General features: G+C 39.1%; 2 protein-coding genes across 17 annotated transcripts in view; one reads left to right on the top strand and one right to left on the bottom strand.

The window, feature by feature from the left end:
• Positions 1-3,362, top strand: part of NT5E (5'-nucleotidase ecto) — a 45,173-nt gene extending 41,811 nt beyond the window's left edge. The window contains exon 9 of the mRNA XM_010383967.2: positions 1,445-3,362. Within this exon, the coding sequence (XP_010382269.1) occupies positions 1,445-1,608 (164 nt within the window). The 3' untranslated portion in view covers positions 1,609-3,362. The remainder of the gene's footprint in view (positions 1-1,444) is intronic.
• A 10,231-nt stretch (positions 3,363-13,593) lies between these two features.
• SNX14 (sorting nexin 14) overlaps positions 13,594-22,806 on the bottom strand; it is a 101,057-nt gene continuing 91,844 nt past the window's right edge. For 15 of the 16 annotated variants that reach the window (XM_010383968.2, XM_030928777.1, XM_030928784.1 and 12 more), the window contains 4 exons: positions 22,677-22,772; positions 16,045-16,136; positions 15,337-15,393; positions 13,897-14,107 (listed from right to left, as the gene is read on the bottom strand). In XM_010383968.2, the coding sequence (XP_010382270.1) occupies positions 14,069-14,107; positions 15,337-15,393; positions 16,045-16,136; positions 22,677-22,772 (284 nt within the window). In that variant the 3' untranslated portion in view covers positions 13,897-14,068. Of the gene's footprint in view, positions 14,108-15,336; positions 15,394-16,044; positions 16,137-22,676; positions 22,773-22,806 lie in introns of all 16 variants that reach the window. The other variant, XM_010383970.2, reaches the window with a different exon arrangement.

A 22,806-nucleotide genomic window follows, 5' to 3' on the forward strand; every position in this document is an offset into this window, starting at 1 on the left:
ACAGCAGAGAGGAATATGTACCCTGTAACTCCCTGAGCACAAACATGCCTTCATCCAACCCCAGAGAGAAAACATTTGTAAATCAAAAATGCTTTCAAATCCTTTTAACTACATCTAAGCACCTATTTAAATTGTGAAATATAAATGAGTTTTGCATTTACAGAAAAATCACACCTCTGGAATTTTAGGATACAGAAAACCATCACATTAAATCATTTAAATTTTCTTTCTTGAAGAAGCTTTCTGTGTGAATCAGTCAGGTAGAAATGGATGGGGTAAGTGCCTCCCTTTCAGCACAGTGGGTTGGTGGTACAAATCATAGGAATAACCATACTTGATGTCAGTTGGTACTTCTGGCAGCATTGAGGGGCATTATATGCCAGTCTCACTTTTAGAAATCCTGTTGAGTCACATTATGTGCATACAGACCACTGACATAGAACACACTTCCCCTTCCTCTTCCTAGGGCAGAGACCAGCAAGCTTACAAGACACACAGGTAGCTTCTTGGCATTTCTGGGAAGTTCCACCAGGATCTTCTTCAGTCTTATCATGCTGGACCTGTCATTTTCGCTACTTAGGGTGGAGGGCAGGACCAGACCACGAGGCAGCCCTTTCTGGGAGGGAAGGTGCTGGCTTCTTCTGTCCCTTCTGTGACAGAAGATGGAAGGGCAAGCATAAAAGCCCCATGAGACAAAGAGGTTGATAGTCATCAGCTGTCCACCACTCAAGCCTAGACTGATGGATGTTAGAAAGAGGAGCTCATGCAGAAGGATAAGGAAGCCCTGGACCTAAGGGTTCTCAACACTGGTTATACATTAGAATCACTTCAGGAGCATTTTAAATTAAATACCAATGGCTCAGCTGCATCTCTTAAGAGATTCTAAGTTAATTGGATTGGGGCTAAACTCTTTTTCAGTGATTCTAGTGTACACCCAGAGGTGAAAACCACTGAAGAGAGAAGGGTTCTTAAGTACCGGGGCGATATTTTTAAAATTAAATTCTGTTGGGTCCCCATGGGTTTGTTGTAGCTATAGGCAATTAGCATTTATCCTCTCCTCTCTTTGGTAAAGGAAACCCCCTTAAGTCCCATCATCATCATCAATTACGTGAAAATAATTATTGGGGAGGCAAACAAAAGGAAGCCACCCTTGTCCTGGAGTGGTTCAAAGGCTATGATGTCAGTGATCTCTTTCTAGTAATCTCAGAGCTGAGGCAACTCTACTTCCCCCAATTACCCAATATTGAACAAGAGACACATTTTACATCGGGAGCATGAAAAAGCAATCAACTTCTTTGTACTTATGATCACCAGCGTTCCTGTCTTCTGTGACACTTTACCCCTGCTTATGAAATAGCTTCCCTTTTATAATTACAAAGGACTACCTTACTGTTGATTGACAATTACCTTTTCTGTAGTCAACATAATGTATATGTTTTTCTAGGTGATCAAGATATCAATGTGGTTTCTACATATATCTCAAAAATGAAAGTAATTTATCCAGCAGTTGAAGGTCGGATCAAGTTTTCCACAGGAAGTCATTGCCATGGAAGCTTTTCTTTAATATTTCTTTCATTTTGTGCAGTGATCTTTGTTTTATACCAATAGCCAAAAATTCTCCTTGCCTTTAATGTGTGAAACTATTTTTTCAAGTGAGATTCAAATCTGCCTTTTAGGACCTGGCTTTGTGACAGCAAAAACCATCGTTACAGGCTCCTAGAAGCTGAAGGTTAGAGCATTATAAAATGAACAGACTGACATGATTACTCAGGGTCAGCAACCTAGTGAGTTAGAAAAAAAATTAACATAGGGCCCTATAAGGAGAAAGCCAACTATATTTAGTTTACATGTCCAAATTTTAATAAAATTGTACTAACAATTTTAAACCATATTTTTCTTCCTCATATCCACTTCTAATCCATCAAAAAGCTTATGTTTACATAAAATTTTATCATTCACAAGGAGTTTTAAATACATTGTCTCATTTGATATCCACAACTTGCTTTTGGTAGGAAAGAGAGATGTTTTTCCCACCTATCAGATGAAAAACCTGAAGCTCAGAAAGGGTTGACTTGCCCACACAGCTAACGCTGACAGATCCAAGACCTAAACCTAGGTCTTTTGAACTCAAGTCCAGCACTCTCAACTATATCAAGTTACTGTTCAGAATGATACTTAATATCTCCTCTCTTCATAATTATCTATAGCCCCAAGCTCATGGATGACAAATTTCTGCTTTATTTCTTGTCTCTATTTTTTCACTTTTTAGCTCCTGTTATAATAGCAAGTTTAATGATATAAACACAGGATACCATTCTGTCTTGCAACACCTATGTGCCTTTGATGAGTCAGGTAGCAAGCTGTAGTAGATAATGAGAAAGGCCAGAGGCTGCAAAAGACAGTCAAAGGACGGAGAGAAAGGAAAGGGAAGAACAAACACCAGGACTGGTTTATATTATAAAAGAGCAAGAGATAAAGAGCATTTACACATGTTAAACAGATATTTTGTTAAGCAAAGTGGCCGACACATGGCATTAACTGTTATTTTATGAGATTCCATCAGCTCTGCCTCTGTCCCCTTTCTTCTTCCTAACATGAAGGTATCATGAGAAGAGAACCTTCTAAGATAAGCTGTAATTCTAAACCTGTACCTTTCCCTCTCCACAAGATGCCAGCACTGCACTCATTCTACTCATACCACACACATCCAGTTATGGAATGTCCAGAGTTCTCAAAGAACTTTAGGAAGACGCATACATTTTTGAAGTCACTCTGCCTCCAAATCTGAACAGTCACTGTAAATCATTCTTAAGTCCAGATATGAGAACTCCTCTGAGTGGGTGGTCAGCAAATACCCATGCTGATGAAATGACTTAGGCCCAAAGAACAAATACTTAAGATGGGAGTGGAACAATATGAGCCTGCTCAGCTCTGCATTAAGTAATTCAAGAAACGGGAGGCTTCACCTTAAAGTGTGCAAATGGCAGCTAGAGGTTTGGATAGGGAGTATGTTTGTTTCTTAGTGTTTACAAATATTAAGTACTCTTGATACAAAACATACTTTTAAACCTCATAACCTTTTTATAAAAGTTGTTGCAGTAAAATAATAGCCTCGGTTCTATGCATATATGGATTAGCTATAAAAAATGTCAGTAAGATTGTACAAGGAAAATTAGAGAAAGGTACATTTAGGGTTTATTTTTTATGCTTGGCCAGTAAAAAAAGGTAAATTTTATCAGAATTTTTTAAAGAACTTTTTTTAAGTTCCCTAAATGTGTGTGTGTATTGTGCAGTGGTATAAGAAATGACTTTGAACCACTTTGCAATTGTAGATTCCCGACAATAAAATTGAAGATATGCTCTTTAGTCTTTGATAGTTATTTCTTCTCTCATTCAAACACCTGCAACTCGAGACAATATGACTGAAGGAAAACTCTGACAGATTTTCACTGGTATCATTTCTTTTGATTATAAGCCACTTACCATCTGATAACCCTCCATCCCCCCTCACACCCCTAAAATGAGAAGAAAAATGCATCCAATTTTTAAGTAGGAGAGAAAAGTGAGTGGTATTTTAAGGAAGACTACTAAATTTGGTGGCTTTGACATACGGAATCTGATATAAAAAATGGTTTTGAGGCCAGTACTGATTCCTACAAATAAAAACTTCCAAGTTAATGTTGAGGATTTTAATTTACCTGTATTGGCTGTGTGCCCAAGAATCTTCAAGTATACTAATAACACAATGAGTTGGTTTCATTATGCCTCAATTAGTCAGACACATTAAAACCATGTTAGCTGTCTTTGTTTGGGCTATTAGTCCGTTCTCATGCTGCTAACAAAGACATACCTGAGACTAGGTAATTTAGAAAGAAAAAGAGGTTTAATGGACTTACAGTTCCACATGGCTGGTGAGGCCTCACAATCATGGCAGAAGGCAGAGAAGGAGCAAAGGCACATCTTACATGGAGGCAGGCAAGAGAGTGCGTGGAGGGTAACTGCCCTTTATGAAACCATCTCACTATCAAGAGAATAGCATGGGAAACACCTGCCCCCATGATTCAATTACTTCACACCAGGTCCCTCCCATGACACATGGGGATTATGGGAGCTACATTTCAAGATGAGATTTGGGTGGGGACATAAACCGTATCATTCTGCCCCTGGCCCCTCCCACATATCATGTCCTCACATTTCAAAACCAATCATGCCTTCCCAACAGTTCCCCAAAGTCTTAACTCATTCCAGCATTAACTCAAAAGCCCACAGTCCAAAGTCTCATCTGAGACAAGGCAAATCCCTTCCACCTATGAGCCTGTAAAATCAAAAGCAAGCTAGTTATTTCCTAGATACGATGGGAGTACAGGCATTGGGTAAATACAGCCACTCTAAATGGGAGAAATTGGCCAAAACAAAGGGGCTACAGGCCCCATACAAGTCCAAAATCCAGCAGGGCAGTCAAATCTTAAAGCTACAAAATGACCACCTTTGACTCCACATCTCACATCCAGGTCATGCTGATGCAAGAGGTGGGTTCCCATAGTCTTGAACAGCTATGTCCCTGTGGCTTTTCAGGGTATAGCCACCCCCACCCCACTCCCGGCCTCCTGGTTGCTTTCATGAACTGGCGTTGAGTGCCTGTGGCTTTTCCAGGTACATGGTACAAGCTATAGGTGAATCTACCATTCTCACAGCCCCCTTCTCATAGCTCCTCTTCTCATGGCTCTATTAGGCAGTGCCCCAGTGGGCCCTCCTCACACAGCTCCATTAGGTAGTGCCCCAGTGGGAACTCTGTGTGTGGGGTCCAACCCCACACTTCCATTCAGCACTGCCCAAGCAGAGGCTCTCTCTGAGGGCCCTGCCCCTGCAGTAAACTTCTGCCTGGACATCCAGGTGTTTCCATACATCCTCTGAAATCTAGGAGGAGGTTTCCAAATCTCAATTCTTGATTTCTGTGCACCTGCAGGCTCAACACCACATGGAAGCTGCCAAGGCTTTGGGTTTGCACCCTCTGAAGGCATGGCCCAAGCTGTACCTTGGCCCCCTTTAGCCACGGTTGGAGCTAAAGCAGCTGGGATGCAGGGCACCAAGTCCCTAGTATGGACAGAGCAGGGGGTGCCTGGACCTGACCCAGGGAGCTATTTTTCCTTGTAGGCCTCTGGGCCTGTGATGAGAGGGGCTGCCATGAAGGTCTCCAACATGCCCTGGAGATGTTTTCCCCATTGTCGTGATGATCAGCATTTGGCTCCTCCTTACTTATGTGCATTTCAGCAGCAGGCCTGAATTTTCCCCCCCAAAATGGGTTTTTCTTTTCTATTGCGTCGTCAGGCTACAAATCTTCCAACTTTTTTTTTTGTATATGTGCTGCTGAAGTGAGCACAAATCTTCCAAACTTTTATGTTCTGTTTCTTCCTGAATGCTTTACCATCTAGAAATTTCTTTTATCAGATAACCTAAATCTTCTCTCTCAAGTCCAAAGTTCCACAGATATTTAGGGCAGGGGCAAAATGCCACCAGTCTCTTTGCTAAAGCATAGCTAAAATCACCTTTGCTCCAGTTCCCAGTAAGTTCCTCATCTCCATCTGAGACCTCCTCAGCCTGGACTTTTTGGACAAAACCATTCAACAAGTTTCTAAAAAGCTCCAAACTTTCCCGCATCTTCTTGTCTTCTTCTGAGCCCTCCAGACTGTTCCGACCTCTGCCTGTTACCCAGTTCCAAAGTCATTTCCACATTTTCGGGTATCTTAATAGCAGTAACCCACTCTACTGGTACCAATTTACTATATTAGTCCATTCTCACAGTGCTAATAAAGACATAACCAAGACTGAATAATTTGTAAAGAAAAAGAGGTTTAATGGACCCACAGTTCCAAATGGCTGAGAAGGCCTCACTACCATGGCAGGAGGTGCAGGAGGGGCAAAAGCACATCTTACATACCAGCAGGCAAGAGAGCATGTGCAGGTGAACTGCCTTTATTTAACCATCAGGTCTCATAAGACTTCCATATCAAAAGAACAGCACAGGAAAAACCCACCCCCATGATTCAGTTACCTCCCACCGGGTCCCTCCCACGACACATGGGGATTACGGGAGCTACAATTCAAGATGAAATTTGGGTGGGGACACAGCCAAATGATATCAGGCTGCTATAGCAAATTACAATAGAATGGGTGGCTTATAAACAACAGAAAACTTATTTCTCACAGTTATGGAGGCTGGGGAATCCCAAAGCAAGGCACTAGCAGATTTGGTGTCTGATGAGGGCCTGCCTCCTGATTCATAGACGGCACCAACTGTGTCATCAGAAGATGGAAGAGGGCAGGTGACTTTGGGGCCTCATTTATTGGAAGCACTAATCCCATTCAGCGCCCTCATGACACAATCACCTCCCAAAGGCCCAAACTCCAACATCACCACATTGATGATCAGGTTTCAACATTCAGAGTTTGGGGGAAAACAAACATTCAGATCACAGCAGTAGCTGCCTTTAGCAGTCTGCCACAAGAGTAGGCTGGGTTTCCTAGAGGAAAGTTTAGGCTGCTAATAGGTGTCCTTCAGAAGAAGTTGTTACCTCTGTGAGTAAGTAGTCCCATGGATGTTTGGTTTGGCAAGAAGCCATAGCTGCTTGCCAAGATTAGGTAAAGGTTCCTGTACACAAACTGGTTGGTTTAAATTACAGAAATGTATCATCTAACACTTCTGGAGGCTAGAAGTCTGTGGTCAAGCTGGCAGTGTTGGTTTCTTCTGAGGGCAGTGGGAGAGAATCTGTTCCATGCCTCTTTCCTAGCACCAGGTAGCCTCTAGCCTAAGGCATCCTTGGCTTATATATGGTATTCTCTCCATGTCTTTACATCCTTTTCTTTTTTACTTGATTATATTTGTGCGCAAATTTCCCTTTTATAAGGCCGTCAATAATACCAGATTAGTGCCTGCTCTATAATGACTTCATCTTAATTGTCTACAAAAACCTCTTTCCAGATAAGATCACATTCATAGTTACTAGGGGGTTAGGATGGAAGTCCCGCCACAGGACTTCAAGATCTTTTTGGAGGATACAATTCAACTGATTGCCAGACCTCAGTACAACTCCACAATCAGCTGCAGCAGCCCTGGGGCAACCTGCAGCTCTATGTCCCATACACTTTGTAAATGAGAGGTTATAATTCATGGTGTTTTTTGTTTTTCGGGTTTTTTTTCCTGACAAAATCGAAGACATTTTGAGCTCCTTTAGCTCCTATACAGCAAAAGGAACCAGTTTTCTTATCCAATGCAATCAAGGAAGGAGCTTTGGAGTTTTACAATAAATTGGAAGGATCTCAAATTTCTAGTGAGTAGTGCCTCTGAGGCCTCTAAGAACCTAAATTAAATACTTCATGAAAGACATTGTTAACAAATAAGCTAGCTAGAATATAAAAACAATTAACTCTAATCCATGACAAGCATGGCTGGCATATTAGTTACAACAGTGAAAATTATACTAGGCTCATTATTCATTAGGATACTTGGAGAAAAATATATTCTGTAAACACAGACATTATCAGAGGGGTATTAGCTTGCTCCCCAAATCAAGCAACTTGGAAAGCTATCCTAGAAAATGGACAGCAAGGTAAGTGAGGCATGGCTAAAATGCCATCACAAGAACAGTCTTAGTACACAGCCCTGGTGCTGCAGGTCCCAGACTAAGGCTGGAGAGCTGCTGGGTTCATCTTTGCCAGCTAAAACCCATAAAGACATTTGACTATTCTTGTGTCTTGGTATGTTGCCTACATAGAGACGGGAACATCTAAATTGCTGAGCCTGGTTCAAGCCCAAGTTTATAAAGATAGAAGGCTGACTGAGGAATGAACTCCAGCCTTTTGGTTTCTGATACAGTTTGGGTATGTGTCCCCACCCAAATCTCATGTTGAATTATAATCCCGAGCATTGGAGGTGGGGCCTAGTAGGAGGTGACTAGATTATGGAAGTAGATTTCTCATAAATGGTTTAGTACCATCCCCTTGGTACTGTTCTTGTGACAGTAAGTTCTCATAAAAACTGGTCATTTCGGCCGGGCGCGGTGGCTCAAGCCTGTAATCCCAGCACTTTGGGAGGCCGAGACGGGCGGATCACGAGGTCAGAAGATCGAGACCATCCTGGTTAACACGGTGAAACCCCGTCTCTACTAAAAAAATGCAAAAAAAAAAAAAAAACAAAAAACTAGCCTGGGCGAGGTGGCGGGCGCCTGTAGCCCCAGCTACTCGGGAGGCTGAGGCAGGAGAATGGCATAAACCCAGGAGGTGGAGCTTGCAGTGAGCCGAGATCCAGCCACTGCACTTCAGCCTGGGCGACACAGCCAGACTCCGTCTAAAAAAAAAAAAAAAAAAAAACTGGTCATTTCAAAGTGTGTGGCAACTCCCTGCTCTCTCTCCTGCTCCTGCTCTGGCCATGTGATGTGTCTGCTCCCCCTTTGCCTTCTGTCCTAAGTTTCTTGAGACCTCCCCAGAAGCAAAGCAGATGCCACCACCATACTTCCTATACCGCCTACATAACCATGAGCCAACTAAACCCGGTTTTCTTTAAAAATTACCCAGAAATGGCCCCTCTGAAAATGAATATGAATTCATGTACAAAACATGTAAAAAAAAAAAGTTAAAAACAAAAAAAAATCGCCTTCTAAGTCTTCCTTAAAAACTACACTTTTAACTTTCTCTCCAATAATGTATATTCACATGTGAGATATCCAGATTTTCATGAAAGTCAAAAATGCCAGAGAAGTAAACAAAATAACTTTTTGGTAAGACAAGTCATTAAATAATCTGTAAGCATGTGAGTAATGAAATCAGCCCCTAAGATATTGCAAAGTATTATTTTATAGCAATAAATAAATACGGCTAATCAAATTTTTAACTGAGCTTGATGTTCTTAATTGGATGTTGATTCTTTGTTCAGCTCTAAACTCCACAGATGAAGTAGGGAAGGCTATACATTTGAAGGATAAACGTATGTTTTATTTTACTGGTAAAATCACAATGCACAGACTTTATATTAGCATTAATACAAACAGTGCTGCTGAAAATTTCACTAACTCGTCACATTGTGAAACTGTGATTATGTGATCACAAATTTTGTGTCACCACTAAGAAATACAAATAGCATCATTCCTGCTCATTTACAACATAAATGTATCATTAATCTCCTTAAGTCTTCTTCATCTAGCCTTGCCTCATTCCTCAATGAAAATCTATCTCTGAGGCCGGGCAGGGTGGCTCATGCCTACAATCCTGCACTTTGGGAGGCAGAGGTGGGCGGATCACAAAGTCAGGAATTCGAGACCAGCCTGATCAACATGGCGAAACCCCGTCTGTACTAAAAATACAAAAATTAGCCAGGGGTGGTAGCGGGTGTCTGTAGTCCCAGCTACTCAGAAGGCTGAGGCAGGAGAATCACTTGAACCTGGGAGGTGGAGGTTGCAGTGAGCCGAGATCACGTCACTGCACTCCAGCCTAGGCGATATAGTGAGACTCTGTCTCAAAAGAAAAAAAAAAATCTATCTCTGGGTAAAACTGAAAAGAGATCCCGTCTACTACTGGGGAATAAAAGTCATAATGAACAAACTAGTAATGTAACTTCAGTAACTGCTGTTCTCTAGAACTACAGCACTGATAACACAGGCTGCTGGTCCCTTGATTATCTGATCACTGCTTAAAATTCTACCCATCCCCATCCTATTCAGGAAAGCCCACAACATGCAAATGATTGAGAGTAGTATTAACTTTTTGACACTTTTCTAATACCTAGCCTGAAACACAAACATATTGTACAGCTGTACAAAAGTATTTTCTTTTACTATATTTTATTCTATAAGCTTTTTTCTATTTTTATTTTTCTTTAATTTCTTTAGAGAAGGGGGTCTCACTCTGTTGCCCAGGGTAGAGTGCAATGGCACAATCACTGCTCACTGAAGCCTCAACCTCCCAGGCTCAAGTAATCCTCTCACCTCAGCCTCATGAGTAGCTGGGACTACAGGGATGTGCCACCATGTCCAGGTTAATTTTCCTTTTTTTTTTTTTTTTTTTTTTTTTTGCAGAGAAAGGATGTCACTCTGTTGCCCTGGCTGGTCTCAAACTCCTGGGCTCAAGGGATCCTCCCGCCTCAGCCTCACGCCTGGAATCCACCTACTTGATAGACTGAGGCAGGAGGATCCCTTGAGCCCAGGAGTTTGAGGCTGCAGTGAGCTGCAATCTCGCCTCTGCACTCCAGCCTGGATAACAAAGTGAGACCCCGTCTCACAGAAGTTTAAAAAAACAAAAAACTAAGACACATACACACTAGCTAAGCCTACACAGGGACAGGATCATCAACATCACTGTCTTCCACCTCCACACCTTGTGCCACTGAAGGTACTCAGGGGCAGTAGCATGCATGGGGCTGTCCTCTCTTAAGATAACAATGCTTTCTTCTGGAATTCCTCCCGAAAAACCTGTCTTGAGCTGTTTTATAGTCAACTCTTTTTTTATAAGCAGAAGGAGTACACCTTAAAGTAATGCTAAAAAGTATACTATAGTAAATATATAAGCCAGTAACACAGTGGTTTATTATCAATTTTATGTGACTGGAAATACAGGTTTGCACTAGCATCACCACAAATGTCCTATGACATTAAGTTGGCTACATCACCAAGCGACAGGAATTTTTCAGCTCCATTACAATCTTAGGGGGCCACTGTCATATATGCAATCCATCATTGACTAAAACATCATTATGAAGCATGACTGTACTGTTTTTCCTATACATACATACCTATAAAATTCAATGTAAAATTAGGCACAGTAAGAGATTAACAAAATAGAATGATTACAATGACATACTATAACAAGGTATTTTGAGTGCGGTCTTTCAAAATATCTTATTATACCGTTTTTCAGACCTTGGTTGACCTTGGGTAACTGAAACCTTGGAAAGCAAAACTGCAGATAAAAGAGTACTACTGTATAGTGGACTAAGAAGACATACTCATTTGTTTCTTCATTCAGTCAGTCATTTTTTATTCTCATGTTGATCTGAAATTATAACTTGTACATATCTCATTATACAGTCTGCTAAGAACAACAGTGGGCAAATCAGACTTCTGTTTATACTTCTATTGTAAAAATATAACATTTTTTAGGAAGTCAATAAATGGTAATTTAAATGTTTTCAATCAGAATCTTCTAATATGTAACTATTACCCTCAGCAAACTAACGCAGGAACAGAAAACTAAATACTGCATGTTTTCACAAGTGGGAGCTGAACAAGGAAAACACATGGACACATGGTGGGGAACAACACACACTGGGGCCTGTGGTGGGGGTCCAGGAGGTGGCAGGGGGAGGGAGAGCATCAGGAAGAATAGCTAATGGATGCTGGGCTTAATACCTAGGTGATGGGTTGATCTGTGCTGCAAACCACCATGGAACACGTTTACCTATGTAACAAACCCACACATCCTGCACATGTACCCCAGAACTTAAAAGTTGAAGAAAAAAAATTTAATACTTTTAACACAATCTTACAATGTTCTTTATAAATTTCAAAGTGTTTTCACATCTATTTAACTTCATTGTATCTCCCCCAACCAGAAAAACTGACAGCTCTGTTTATGTAAACACATTTAAAAATGTGTTCTTCATGAAGCTCATACACTAGAGGACACACACAAACATGAATAGAAAGGAATGTACAAAGTAAATTTTTGAAATAAATCAGGGAGCATATTTTTTAAAGGGATCCAGAGAGTGACTACATCTGAAAATAAGTTCCTTTCACGGTGCAACAGTGACAAGAACGTGAAGACTAGAGAGATACTAAGTTCAAATTCTAATTTTACCACTCGTTCAGGGCCCCATATCCTCATCTATAAAAAAGAAGAAACAACACCTCAGACTTGCTGTAAATAATGTATATAGAGTGCCTGGAAAATTAAATAGGGATTATATTTTAGTTCCTTTCCGCTTTCATAATGTGGTTTATTAATTTTATATGTACAGACATTTACACAAAACATCTTCTTTAAATAGAGCTCACCTATTGTTATGGATTGAACTATATCTTCCTAAAATTCATATGCTGAAACCACAAATCCCAATGTGACTATATTTGAAGATAGAACCTTTAGGAGATAATTTAGGTTAAATGAAGTCCAAAGAGTCAGACCGTAATTCAACAGGATTGGTGCCTTTTAAGAAGAGGAAGAAAGAATGAGATTTCTTTTTACCTCTCCACATGTGTACAAGAGGTCATGTGAGCACACGGCGAGAAGCCAGCCACCTACAAGCCAAGAGAACAGGCCTCAGAATGGAACCTAATTTGCTGGCACCTTGATCTTGGACTTCCCAGCCTCCGTAACTGTGAGAAGTACATGTCTGTGGTGTAAGCCACCCAGTGTCTAGTGTTTTGTTATGGCAACTCGAGTAGACATGATACGCCCACAAATTTTTTCTTATCTAAATAAAGAGAATATCACAATTTAAAGAAGAATAGGTAAGGATGACATAAAAAAGGCTGTAAAATATTTTATTTTTCCAGTTTACCTATGACATTTTAAATAATAATATTCAAAATGCCATGGATTTAAATGTGAATGGTTTGATCAATTTTCTACCTGTCCCTGAGAAATCAGTAACTGTTCATTAAGGCTTGGTATTAAACCACTGATTTGGGCCAGGCGCGGTGGCTCAAACCTGTAATCCCAGCACTTTGGGAGGCCGAGACGGGCGGATCACGAGGTCAGGAGATCGAGACCATCCTGGTTAACATGGTGAAACCCCGTCTCTACTAAAAAATACAAAAAACTAGCCAGGCAAGGTGGCGGGCGCCTGTTGTCCCAGCAGCTCGGGAGGCTGAGGCAGGAGAATGGCGTAAACTCAGGAGGCGGAGTTTGCAGTGAGCTGAGATCCGGCTACTGCACTCCAGCCTGGGCGACAGAGCGAGACTCAATCTCAAAAAAAAAAAAAAAAAAAAGAAAAAAAACCCACTGATTCACAGAAACTCATACATATCCTAGAACTTTCAAGTATTTAAAAGTATAATAGAACTGCTAAGAAAACCTTTTAAAAAATTTGTAACACCTAACAACCATTTTTTGAAATCTTGAGAAAAATGAATAATTAAATTTGCTAATTTTCTAAATTATATTCAGTGTTCTCACATTACCCAGCTTAGTGTCTAATACATGGATGAAGCTCAATAAATTTTCTGAATAAACTCTACAGCCAATAACCTAATGCAAAATGCTCAATCGTGACAAACTTGTTTCAAGGATAACTGCACGACATGGTAAGGAACTGCAAAAATTTTGAAACACTGATTCCTTAAAAATAATCTTTTAAGTTAACTTTCAAGAAGTATAAGTAATTCTACATTTTTCTTTTGAAGAGATAACAGACAACATAAACTAAAAGTCTACTTGCCTAAATTGTTTACATGAGCTTTGGGAATATATTGATAGTTACAGACAATTCAGTGAAACTTAGAGGCAACCACACAATCACGAGTATCCGTAAGTATTCAGTTTTCACACTGAACAGGGCTACGGCCTGTCAGACACCCAGCAAGAGTAAAGAGAAGTCCCTTGTTTATTATGAAAAACTCATATGGGATGTTTTATTTATAGATACACAGTTAACTACGTACAAAATAAAAAAAAGGAAAACCAATCTACTAAAATATATTAACTCTAAATAAGAAAATCAGATCTTACTCCTGTTTCTCCATACTAGGCATAATTATTTTCAAAGTTATACAGTACAAAGTTTATCAGTCTTATCTGTTTCCCCTATCATTATGAATTTTCTCTATTAAAAATGGCAATAACAAGTGACGTATGTTCTAATAAAATTTGGATCATAGCTAGCAAATGAAAGGCTACGAGACTCAATCACTTTTAATCATTATTAAGTCTGTGTTAGTCTTTATTAAAAACAAAAAATAATTAAAATTTCAGACAGCAATGTACATAATATATATAAGAATATACCCAAAAAAGTACATTTATACCACCCTAGCACAGCAGAAATTTCAATGGGTTATTCTATACCAAATCCAAGTGTTTACATCCAAGATGTCACAGAGGTAACTTCCTTTTGTACCTAAAGTAAAAATAAATCCATTTAACATAAGACAAGAAGACACAGGTTCATTTGTAAATTGCCTAACAGCTCTAGTTAGAATTAAAATTCTAACCTAAGACATACATATATTGTAAACCAAAATAAATTGGTTGGCACATGGAGCAAGTAGTATCTATGTTCTAGATATGAGAATAAAAGGCAACATTTAATGACAGACCTTATGAAGTCTCAAACATAGCTAAAGGTTTCCTGTTGTTGATTCCCATGAAAATTAAAGATATAAAGTCTGTAACTGCCACTCTGTTTTAACATGCACTTAATATCATAATAACTTGAAAGTTTTTTTTGTTTTTTTTTGAGATGGAGTCCCGCTCTGTCACCCAGGCTGGAGTCCAACGGCGCGATCTTGGCTCACTGCAACCTCTGCCTCCCGGGTTCAAGCGATTCTCCTGCGTCAGCCTCCCGAGTAGCTGGGATTACAGGCACCTGCCACCATGCCCGGCTAATTTTTTGTATTTTTAGTAGAGATGGGGTTTCACTGTGTTAGCCAGGATGGTCTTGATCTCCTGACCTCGTGATCCCCCTGCCTCAGCCTCCCAAAGTGCTGGGATTACAAGCGTGAGGCACGTGCCTGGCCAACTTAGAAGTTTATAAGTAGATAGCACAAATCTGGTTTCCTCTACTCTGCAAAAGTGACACTTCATTGCAATATCACAGCACTGAACAATAGTTGTTTCACTGAACCAAAGGATTAGTCAAAAAAAAAGACAGAAAATAATGACTTGAAACTTTGCTCAAAACTCAAAATCCTCAAGATTCAACATAATAATAATATGATCGTGCTCTAATTTTAGTTCATTTTGTGCTTGGGTTTATATAAAAATTGCTTCAAAAATACTCAAGTTTCTGACTTACACAGCATACAATGGTGCAGATGACAACACTGAGCTTGGCCTATTCTAGTGCTAGGACTTAAACTCACTTCTCCTGGAAAGACTGTATAGGGTCCCTATCTGCTTGTAATTAAAAAGGGATGAAGTCAAAGCAGAAGCTATTCAATAGCTGTCCCCCAGATTTGTTTGGGCATGTTTAATAAGGAAAATATAAAAGGCAATTTGCTGAGGTTAATTTTTTAAAGAATCACAGAGAACAGAGACAAGGGTTTTCTTACATTTATGTCCCTAATTAAAATAAATGTCAGCATACCATTAAGAAAATAATGAATAAAATTACTGCTTTTCAGTTACCTTACTGAGCTCTGGAAACAGTTCCTGTATCACAATGTCCAATAAAACATAAGTCAGCTAAAGCACCAAAAAAAGAATAATAATAAATGTTAAGGCACTAAACATAAAAACCATAAAAATGATAAACACAAAATTAAAGATTGTGGTTACTTCTAAGTGGGAACGCAAGGAATGGGATTGATAATATAAAACAAGCACAAAAATAGCCTCAGTAGTATCAGTATTGTTCTATTTCCAAAATAGGTAATAAGTACACATGTGTTTGCGTGAGGACATATGTTAAGTATTTTAATTTTTAGAAAAACAAAAACACAAAATTACAATGTATCAATATCTCAACAGAATATATAAAGCTTATAAATAGTTTACATAAACCATAAACATAAAAATGTTAACTGGTTATTCTATGTGACTTGAACAATGGAATTATCAATTTTTAATTTTTTACTGTATTTCATGAATTTTCTATTCCAAATTTTCTACAATTACTATATATTAATTTTAAATCAAAATAATTCATCTTATTAAGAAAAAAACTGACACAAAAAGAGTAACACAAATAAAACTTTTTTTCTATCTGAATGTTTAAAATTATATTGCCTTGGTTTAGTATAGTGTCATTTATACAGCTAATGACTTACCAGACATCTTACTATGTCATTCACCAAACCTAGCCAACATGAGTTTATCAGCTTTAATGTGCTTTACCTGCTTGTTGAGTACTGGCTGCTGTAAGCCATCAAACAGAAGTCTGATGCTTTCATACTTGGTTTCTTCACCAATACACTTGACTAACAGATCTAAACAAAAAGGCCACATGTGAAATAATTTTATATTATAAAGTGACTCACCATTAACTGGATCATAAAGCAAAATTACCACCCTGTTTCCCAGATACTAGGCAAAAACTGCAAATCAGTACTCCCCAAACCAGTGTGTCTATAAGAGGCTCCTGGACAAGAGGTTTTTAAGGTCAAGTTGACACATGCAGTATCATGTATCCCACTTTTGGAAATTCACAATGCATAATGCATAATGCAAGCTCTGAGAAATGCTGGAGTAAAAAAAAAAAAAAACTGCTAGTTGGAAAATAATACTTATTGTATTACCCCACTAAGGGAAAATAAAACAAATTAAACCCAAAAATGATGTTTGCACATCTGTACACACATGTATAGAAATACATGGAAAAATGTAAGGATTAACACCCAATGGAGGATAAGCCGACTTCTACACAGTGGGCAGAAGATAGCTTCTACTTTTTATTCTATATATTTTCATAGTGCTCTTAATATCAGAAAAAAGAAGTTTAATTTTTAAGGCAGACTTTTCTCAGTGAATATGAACACCTAATTTCTGGACTTTTGCATAAGTTACTATTAACCATCTTACAGACCAATCATTTTAGGAAATATAACAAATATTTAAACACTTATTTAGGGTCCAACAAGTTCAGATTTGTGTCTGGCTGTATAGATGTCATCCACCACTAATATCCACTCTGTTACCAAGAAAAGTCAATCCTTATTAAGATCTCCACTGAATGTTTTCCCCAAGCAGAAAAAAAAGAAGTTACTCTTATATAAACAAAGTACTCAAATATTTATCCTTTTCCCCCATCACAACTAAACGCCTAGTGTTAGTCACAAAATATTCTAATGCTAGGAGACAAGGCCAAATTTAATTTACAAAAGGCATAGTACATCCTTGGTATTTTCAAGATATGTGGCCCAATACAAATCTTTGTTAATCCTCAAACTCACCAATACTACATGGAATTTCCCAATTAATATGCATGAAACTAATGAACACAGACATGTGATTCCTTCAGATCCTTCAGGTGTCACTAAGCAAGAGATGAGGAGCAGAGAATCTTACAGAAAGGAATGCTGAGCTTACTTAAGAGCTAAGTTACTCTCCCAAACGGGAGTCTTAAAGTGAATATGGTTTGAATTTGTGCCTCAGCAAAATAAATTACTGTATTCTCTGGCTCTCCATGTTGTTTCTGAGTATCAAAGCTGAGACTGTTAAAAGTATGAACACTAAGGGTCACTATATCAGAAAACAGGTAAAAAAAAAATTCTTTCATCATTTGCCTACAGAAAATTTACTAAAAACAGCTTATGTTCACTTTTATATTCAGAGCAGACATTTAAGTTAATTTTCACAAGGAACAGCAGAACTATTATAAGGCTAGTTCTTCAATATTAAGAATTCTCTAAGGTTCTGTCCTAAGCCCTCATCTCTTTTTAAAATAGACTTTTTTTAAAAGTAGTTTTGTGTTCACAGTGAAACTGAGCAGAAGGAAGAGATTTCGCATATGTTCCCTGTCCCAAAACATGCTGTCTCCCACACTATCGACATCCCCAACAAGAGTGCACATTTGTTACAACTGATGAACACACACTGGTACATCATTATTACCCAGAGTCCATAATTTACATTGGAGTTCGTTCTTGGTGTTGGACATTCTGTGGGTTTGGACAAATAATGATATGTAATCACCATTATCGTTTCGTTGCCCTAAAAAATCCTCTGTGCTCTGCCTATTCATCCTCCCTCCCCTCCAATCCACTGTCTTCTTAGTTTTGCCTTTTCCAAATATCAGATAGTTGAAATTATACAGTATGCAGTCTTTTCAGATTGGCTTCTTTCTCTTAGTAAGATGAATTTCAGGCTCCTCCATGACTTTTCATGATGTGACAGCTCATTTCTTTATAGCACTGAATAATATCCCATTGTCTAGAAGTATGAGTTTATTTATCCATTCACCTAAATAAAGAACACCTTGGTTGCTTCCAAATTTTGGCAATTTTGAAGTTGCTATAAACAATCATGTGCAGGTTTCTGGGTGGACATGTTTTCAACTGCTTTGGGTAAATATCAAGAAAGATAATTGCCAGATCTTATGGTAAGAGTGTGCTTAGTTTTGTAAGAAACTGCTCACCTGTCTTCCAAAGTGGCTGTACCATTTTGCATGTCCACCAGCAATTAATGAGAATTCCACATCTTCACCAGCAAATGGTGGTGTTGGTGTTCTGGATCTGGGCCACTCTAACAGGTGTGTGGTGGTATCTCACTGCTTTAAATGTGCATTTCCTTGATGACATATGATGTAGAACATCTTTTCATATGCTTATGTGTAATCTTCTTTGGTGAGGTGTCAAGATATTTGGCCAATTTTAAAATCAGGTTATGTTCTTAATGTTGAGTTTCAGGATTTCTTTGTACATTTTTGGTAACAGTCCTTTATCTGCTATGTCTTTTGCAAGTATTTTCTCCCAGTCTGTGGCTTCTCTTTTCATTTTCTTTATAGTGTCTTTCACAAAGCAAAATTTTTAATTTTAATGAAGTAAAGATTATCAATTATTTCTTCCACGGTTCATGTCTTTGTGTTGCAACTAAGAAGTCATTGCCAAACAGAAAGTCATCTACATTTTCTCCCTTGTTATCCTCTAAGTTTTACAGTTTTGCTTTTTACAGTTAGGTCTAAAATTGATTTTTTTGTTTGTTTTTGAGACGGAGTTATGCTGTCACCCAGGCTGGAGTGCAATGGCGCTATCTCAGCTCACTACAACCCCTGCTTCCCAAGTTCAAGCAATTCTCCTGCCTCAGCTTCCTGAGTGGCTGGGATTACAGGTGCCCGCCACCAGTGCCTGGCTAATCTTTGTAGTTTTAGTAGAGATGGGGTTTCACCATCTTGGCCAACTGGTCTTGAACTCCTGACTTCAGGTGATCCACACGCCTCAGACCCCCAAAGTGCTGGGATTACAGGCGTGAGCCACCGTGCCCAGCCTATAATTGATTTTGAGTTTAGTTTTTGTGAAGGGTGTAAAGTCTGTGTTTAGATTTTTTTTTTTTTTTTTTTTGCATGTGGATGTCCAGTTGTTCCAGCACCATTTGTTGAAAAGACTAACTTTTCTTCATTGTATTGCCTTTGCAACTTTGTCAAAGATTAGTTAACATTATTTATGTGGGTCTATATCTGGGCTCTCTATTCAGTTTCATCCATCCATTTGTCTATTCTTTTGCTAATATCACACTTTCTTGATCACTGTAGCTTTATAGTATGTCTTGAAGAAAGTGTCAATCCTATGACTTTGCTGTTCTCAATCAAAACTGAGTTGGCTATTCTGGGTCTTTTTGCCTCTCCATATAAACTTTAAAATGTTTCTCAATACCCACAAAACAACTTCCTGGGATTTGGATTGGGACTGCATTGAATCTATAGATGAAGTTCAAAAGAACCAACACCTTGAAAGAAGAGTCTTCCTATCCACAAACATAAAGTATCTCTCCATTTAGTTCTTTGATTTAATTAAAGTTTTACAATTTTTCTCATAGAAATCTTGTGCATGTTTTGTTAGATTACCCAAGTATTTCACTTTTTGGGGTGCTAATGCAAATGGTATTTTTTTTTAAATTTCAAACACCATTTGCTCATTGATGACATACAGGAAAAGTAATTGAATTTTGTGTATTAACCTTATATCCTATAACCCTGCTAAAATTACTTATTATTTCCAGGAGTGTTTTGGTCAATTTTTGGATATTCTACATAGACAATCACGTCATCTGTGAACAAAGATAGTTTTATTTCTTTCTTCTCAATCAGTATGCTCATTATTTCCTTTTCTTGTCTTACTGCACTAACTAGGACTTCCAGTACAATGTTGAAAAGCAGTAGTGAGAGCATGCCTTGTTCCTCATCTTAGTGAGATAGCTTTTAAGTTTTTCATCAAGTGTGATGTTAGCTATAGGTGTTTTTGTAGATATTCTTTATCAAGTTGAGGATGTTCCCCTCTATTCCTAGTTTGCTGATATCATAAGTGGGTGTTAGATTTTGTCAAATGCTTTTTCTGCATCTACTGTTATGATCATGATTTTTCTCCTTTAGCCTGCTGATGTGATGGACTACCTTAATTGACTTTTGAATGAATGCTACACCAGCCTTGAATACCTGGGATAAATCCCACTTGGTATATAATTCTAACATCACTGCCATATCTGACTCTGGTTCTGATACTTGCTCTTTCTCGTCAAATTGTATTTTCTTGCCTTTAATATGTCTTGTAATTTTTTTTACTGATAGCTGGACATGATGCACAAGTTAAGAGGAACTGCTGCAAACAGGCCTTTAGTAATGTGGTGATAAAATATAGAGGGAGAGGAAGGGTTCTATAGTCCTAGGAAGGGGTCTCAATCTTTTAGTGAGCCTGTACCACTGAACTGTGAACTTCACACATGCTTCTGGCCCCCTTGCATAGGACAAGATGGCTAGAGTGGATTGGAGTCGGGTATTTCCCTTCTTCCATGTGGAAGGCCAGGGATGGCTAGAGTTGGTTATTTCCCTTCCCTCAGGTCAGTCAGGCTCTGGTTAAATAGCTTCTCCTGAGGGTAGGGCCTTGTCAAGAACAGAGTGCCCTGACTAATGTATTTCAAAATGGTTCCCTTCTGGCCCCGCTGCCAGAAGCACCTGGGGATTTTTCTCCAATATTCACTGTGGGATCTTGGTCAAGGCCCTGGAGGTAAAACTCACAAAAAAAGTGTGGATGGGGGCCGGGCTTGGTGGCTCAAGCCTGTAATCCCAGCACTTTGGGAGGCCGAGACGGGCGGATCACGAGGTCAGGAGATCGAGACCATCCTGGCTAACACGGTGAAACCCCGTCTCTACTAAAAAATATAAAAAACTAGCCGGGCAAGATGGCGGGCGCCTGTAGTCCCAGCTACTCGGGAGGCTGAGGCAGGAGAATGGCGTAAACCCGGGAGGCGGAGCTTGCAGTGAGCTGAGATCCGGCCACTGCACTCCAGCCTGGACGACAGAGCAAGACTCCGTCTCAAAAAAAAAAAAAAAAAAAAAAAAAGTGTGGATGGGCTGGGCACGGTGGCTCATGCCTGTAATCCCAGCACTTTGGAAGGCCAAGGCAGGTGGATCACCTGAGGTTACAGTTCAAGACCAGCCTGATCAACAAGGTGAAATCCCATCTCTACTAAAAATACAAAAATTAGCTAGGCGTGGTGGCACGAGCCTCTAGTCCCAGCTACTCAGGAGGCTAAGACAGGAGAATTGCTTGAACCCAGGAGGCGGAGGCTGCAGTGAGCCAAGATCATGCCACTTCACTCTAGCCTTGGCAACAGAGCGGGACTCTGTATCAAAAAAAAAAAAAAAAAAAAAAAAAATGTGGATGGGTAATCCCATGACGTGATCCCCTGGAGTTTTTAATCTCTTAAAAAGAGATTTAAAAGGCTATAGCAATTGGTCAGTTATACTTCAAGTTTCCCTAGCTCAGCACTGACTTCTCCAGGGGTATTGAGTTCACGGGTTTCTCTGCTCCAGCTAGCTATGATTCTCTCCAATCTGGGGGGCAGTGGTTTGCCATATGACCTCACTCTCTGGTGAATCTAAGAGCTGTTTAGTTTTTTTAGTGCATTCAGCTTTTTGCTTATTACTAGGATGGAGTGATGATGGCCAGGTTCTTATGTGCCAGACCAGAAACTGGAAATCACCCTTTTCTCTTCTTACTCCATACTTTCTCCCTGTGCTTTAGTATCTAATCACACATGGCTCCCATATCTCTACTAATCTATCCTATACCACCTTTTCTCCAACTTTTGAACCTCGATGTCTACGTGCTTAACAGACACTTCCTCCTGAGTAATTTATAGGCACCTCTCATTCAAAATGTTCTAAACTAAGAATCATCTGCTTTGACCCTTTGACATTTCTTCCTTGTTATTTCCCATCACAGTAAGAGGTTACTACCATTCATTTCCTTAGTGGCCCAAACCTACCAACTTTACAGAAGAGGTGGCCATCCTCCTCCTTTGTGATATCTCTGTAACTTGAAAATGCCTCTATTATCACATGTATATTTTGTCTATATGCCTGTCTTCCTCTAGACTGAGCTACTCAAGTACATTTTTTATATCCCTTGCATTTTGCATAATGCCTGGAATATGGAAGGTGCTCAATAAATTCGCAATGAATGAATTCTGATCTTTTAGTCATACACACTAGTGAGCTATTCTTATGGTGTAGTGGACACAGGCTTTCAATGGTCCCACAACATGTCACTTTGACCAGTTTGACTATAAGTTATTTTTGAATGAATCTGGCTACTATGTGAGTAGCAACAGCCTTGCCTTAAAGTCCTAACGTCTCAGTCTTAGTGATAACATCTGAAATAATTATTTAACTAGTGTGTTAATTTTAATTGATCTTTGCAACTATTTGTAAAATGAAAACTCACAGTAAAAATTAGCTTCAATAATTACTATACATTGTGACCTCAACAGATGGCTTATCTATATGAAATTAAGTTACTTCTTAAATATTACACCTGGAATGTAATTCATCATTTCTTCAAAAGTCTGTTTTGCTCCTTTTTGCTTATCTTGGAGAGAGCGAGGTTCAGTGTTTTCACAGAATATAGCATCTAAAAAAGAGTAAAAAGAAGTATTTCTGGAATT

The sequence above is a fragment of the Rhinopithecus roxellana genome, chromosome 4 (genome assembly GCF_007565055.1).
Source record: "Rhinopithecus roxellana isolate Shanxi Qingling chromosome 4, ASM756505v1, whole genome shotgun sequence".
NCBI classification, from domain to species: Eukaryota; Metazoa; Chordata; class Mammalia; order Primates; family Cercopithecidae; genus Rhinopithecus; species Rhinopithecus roxellana.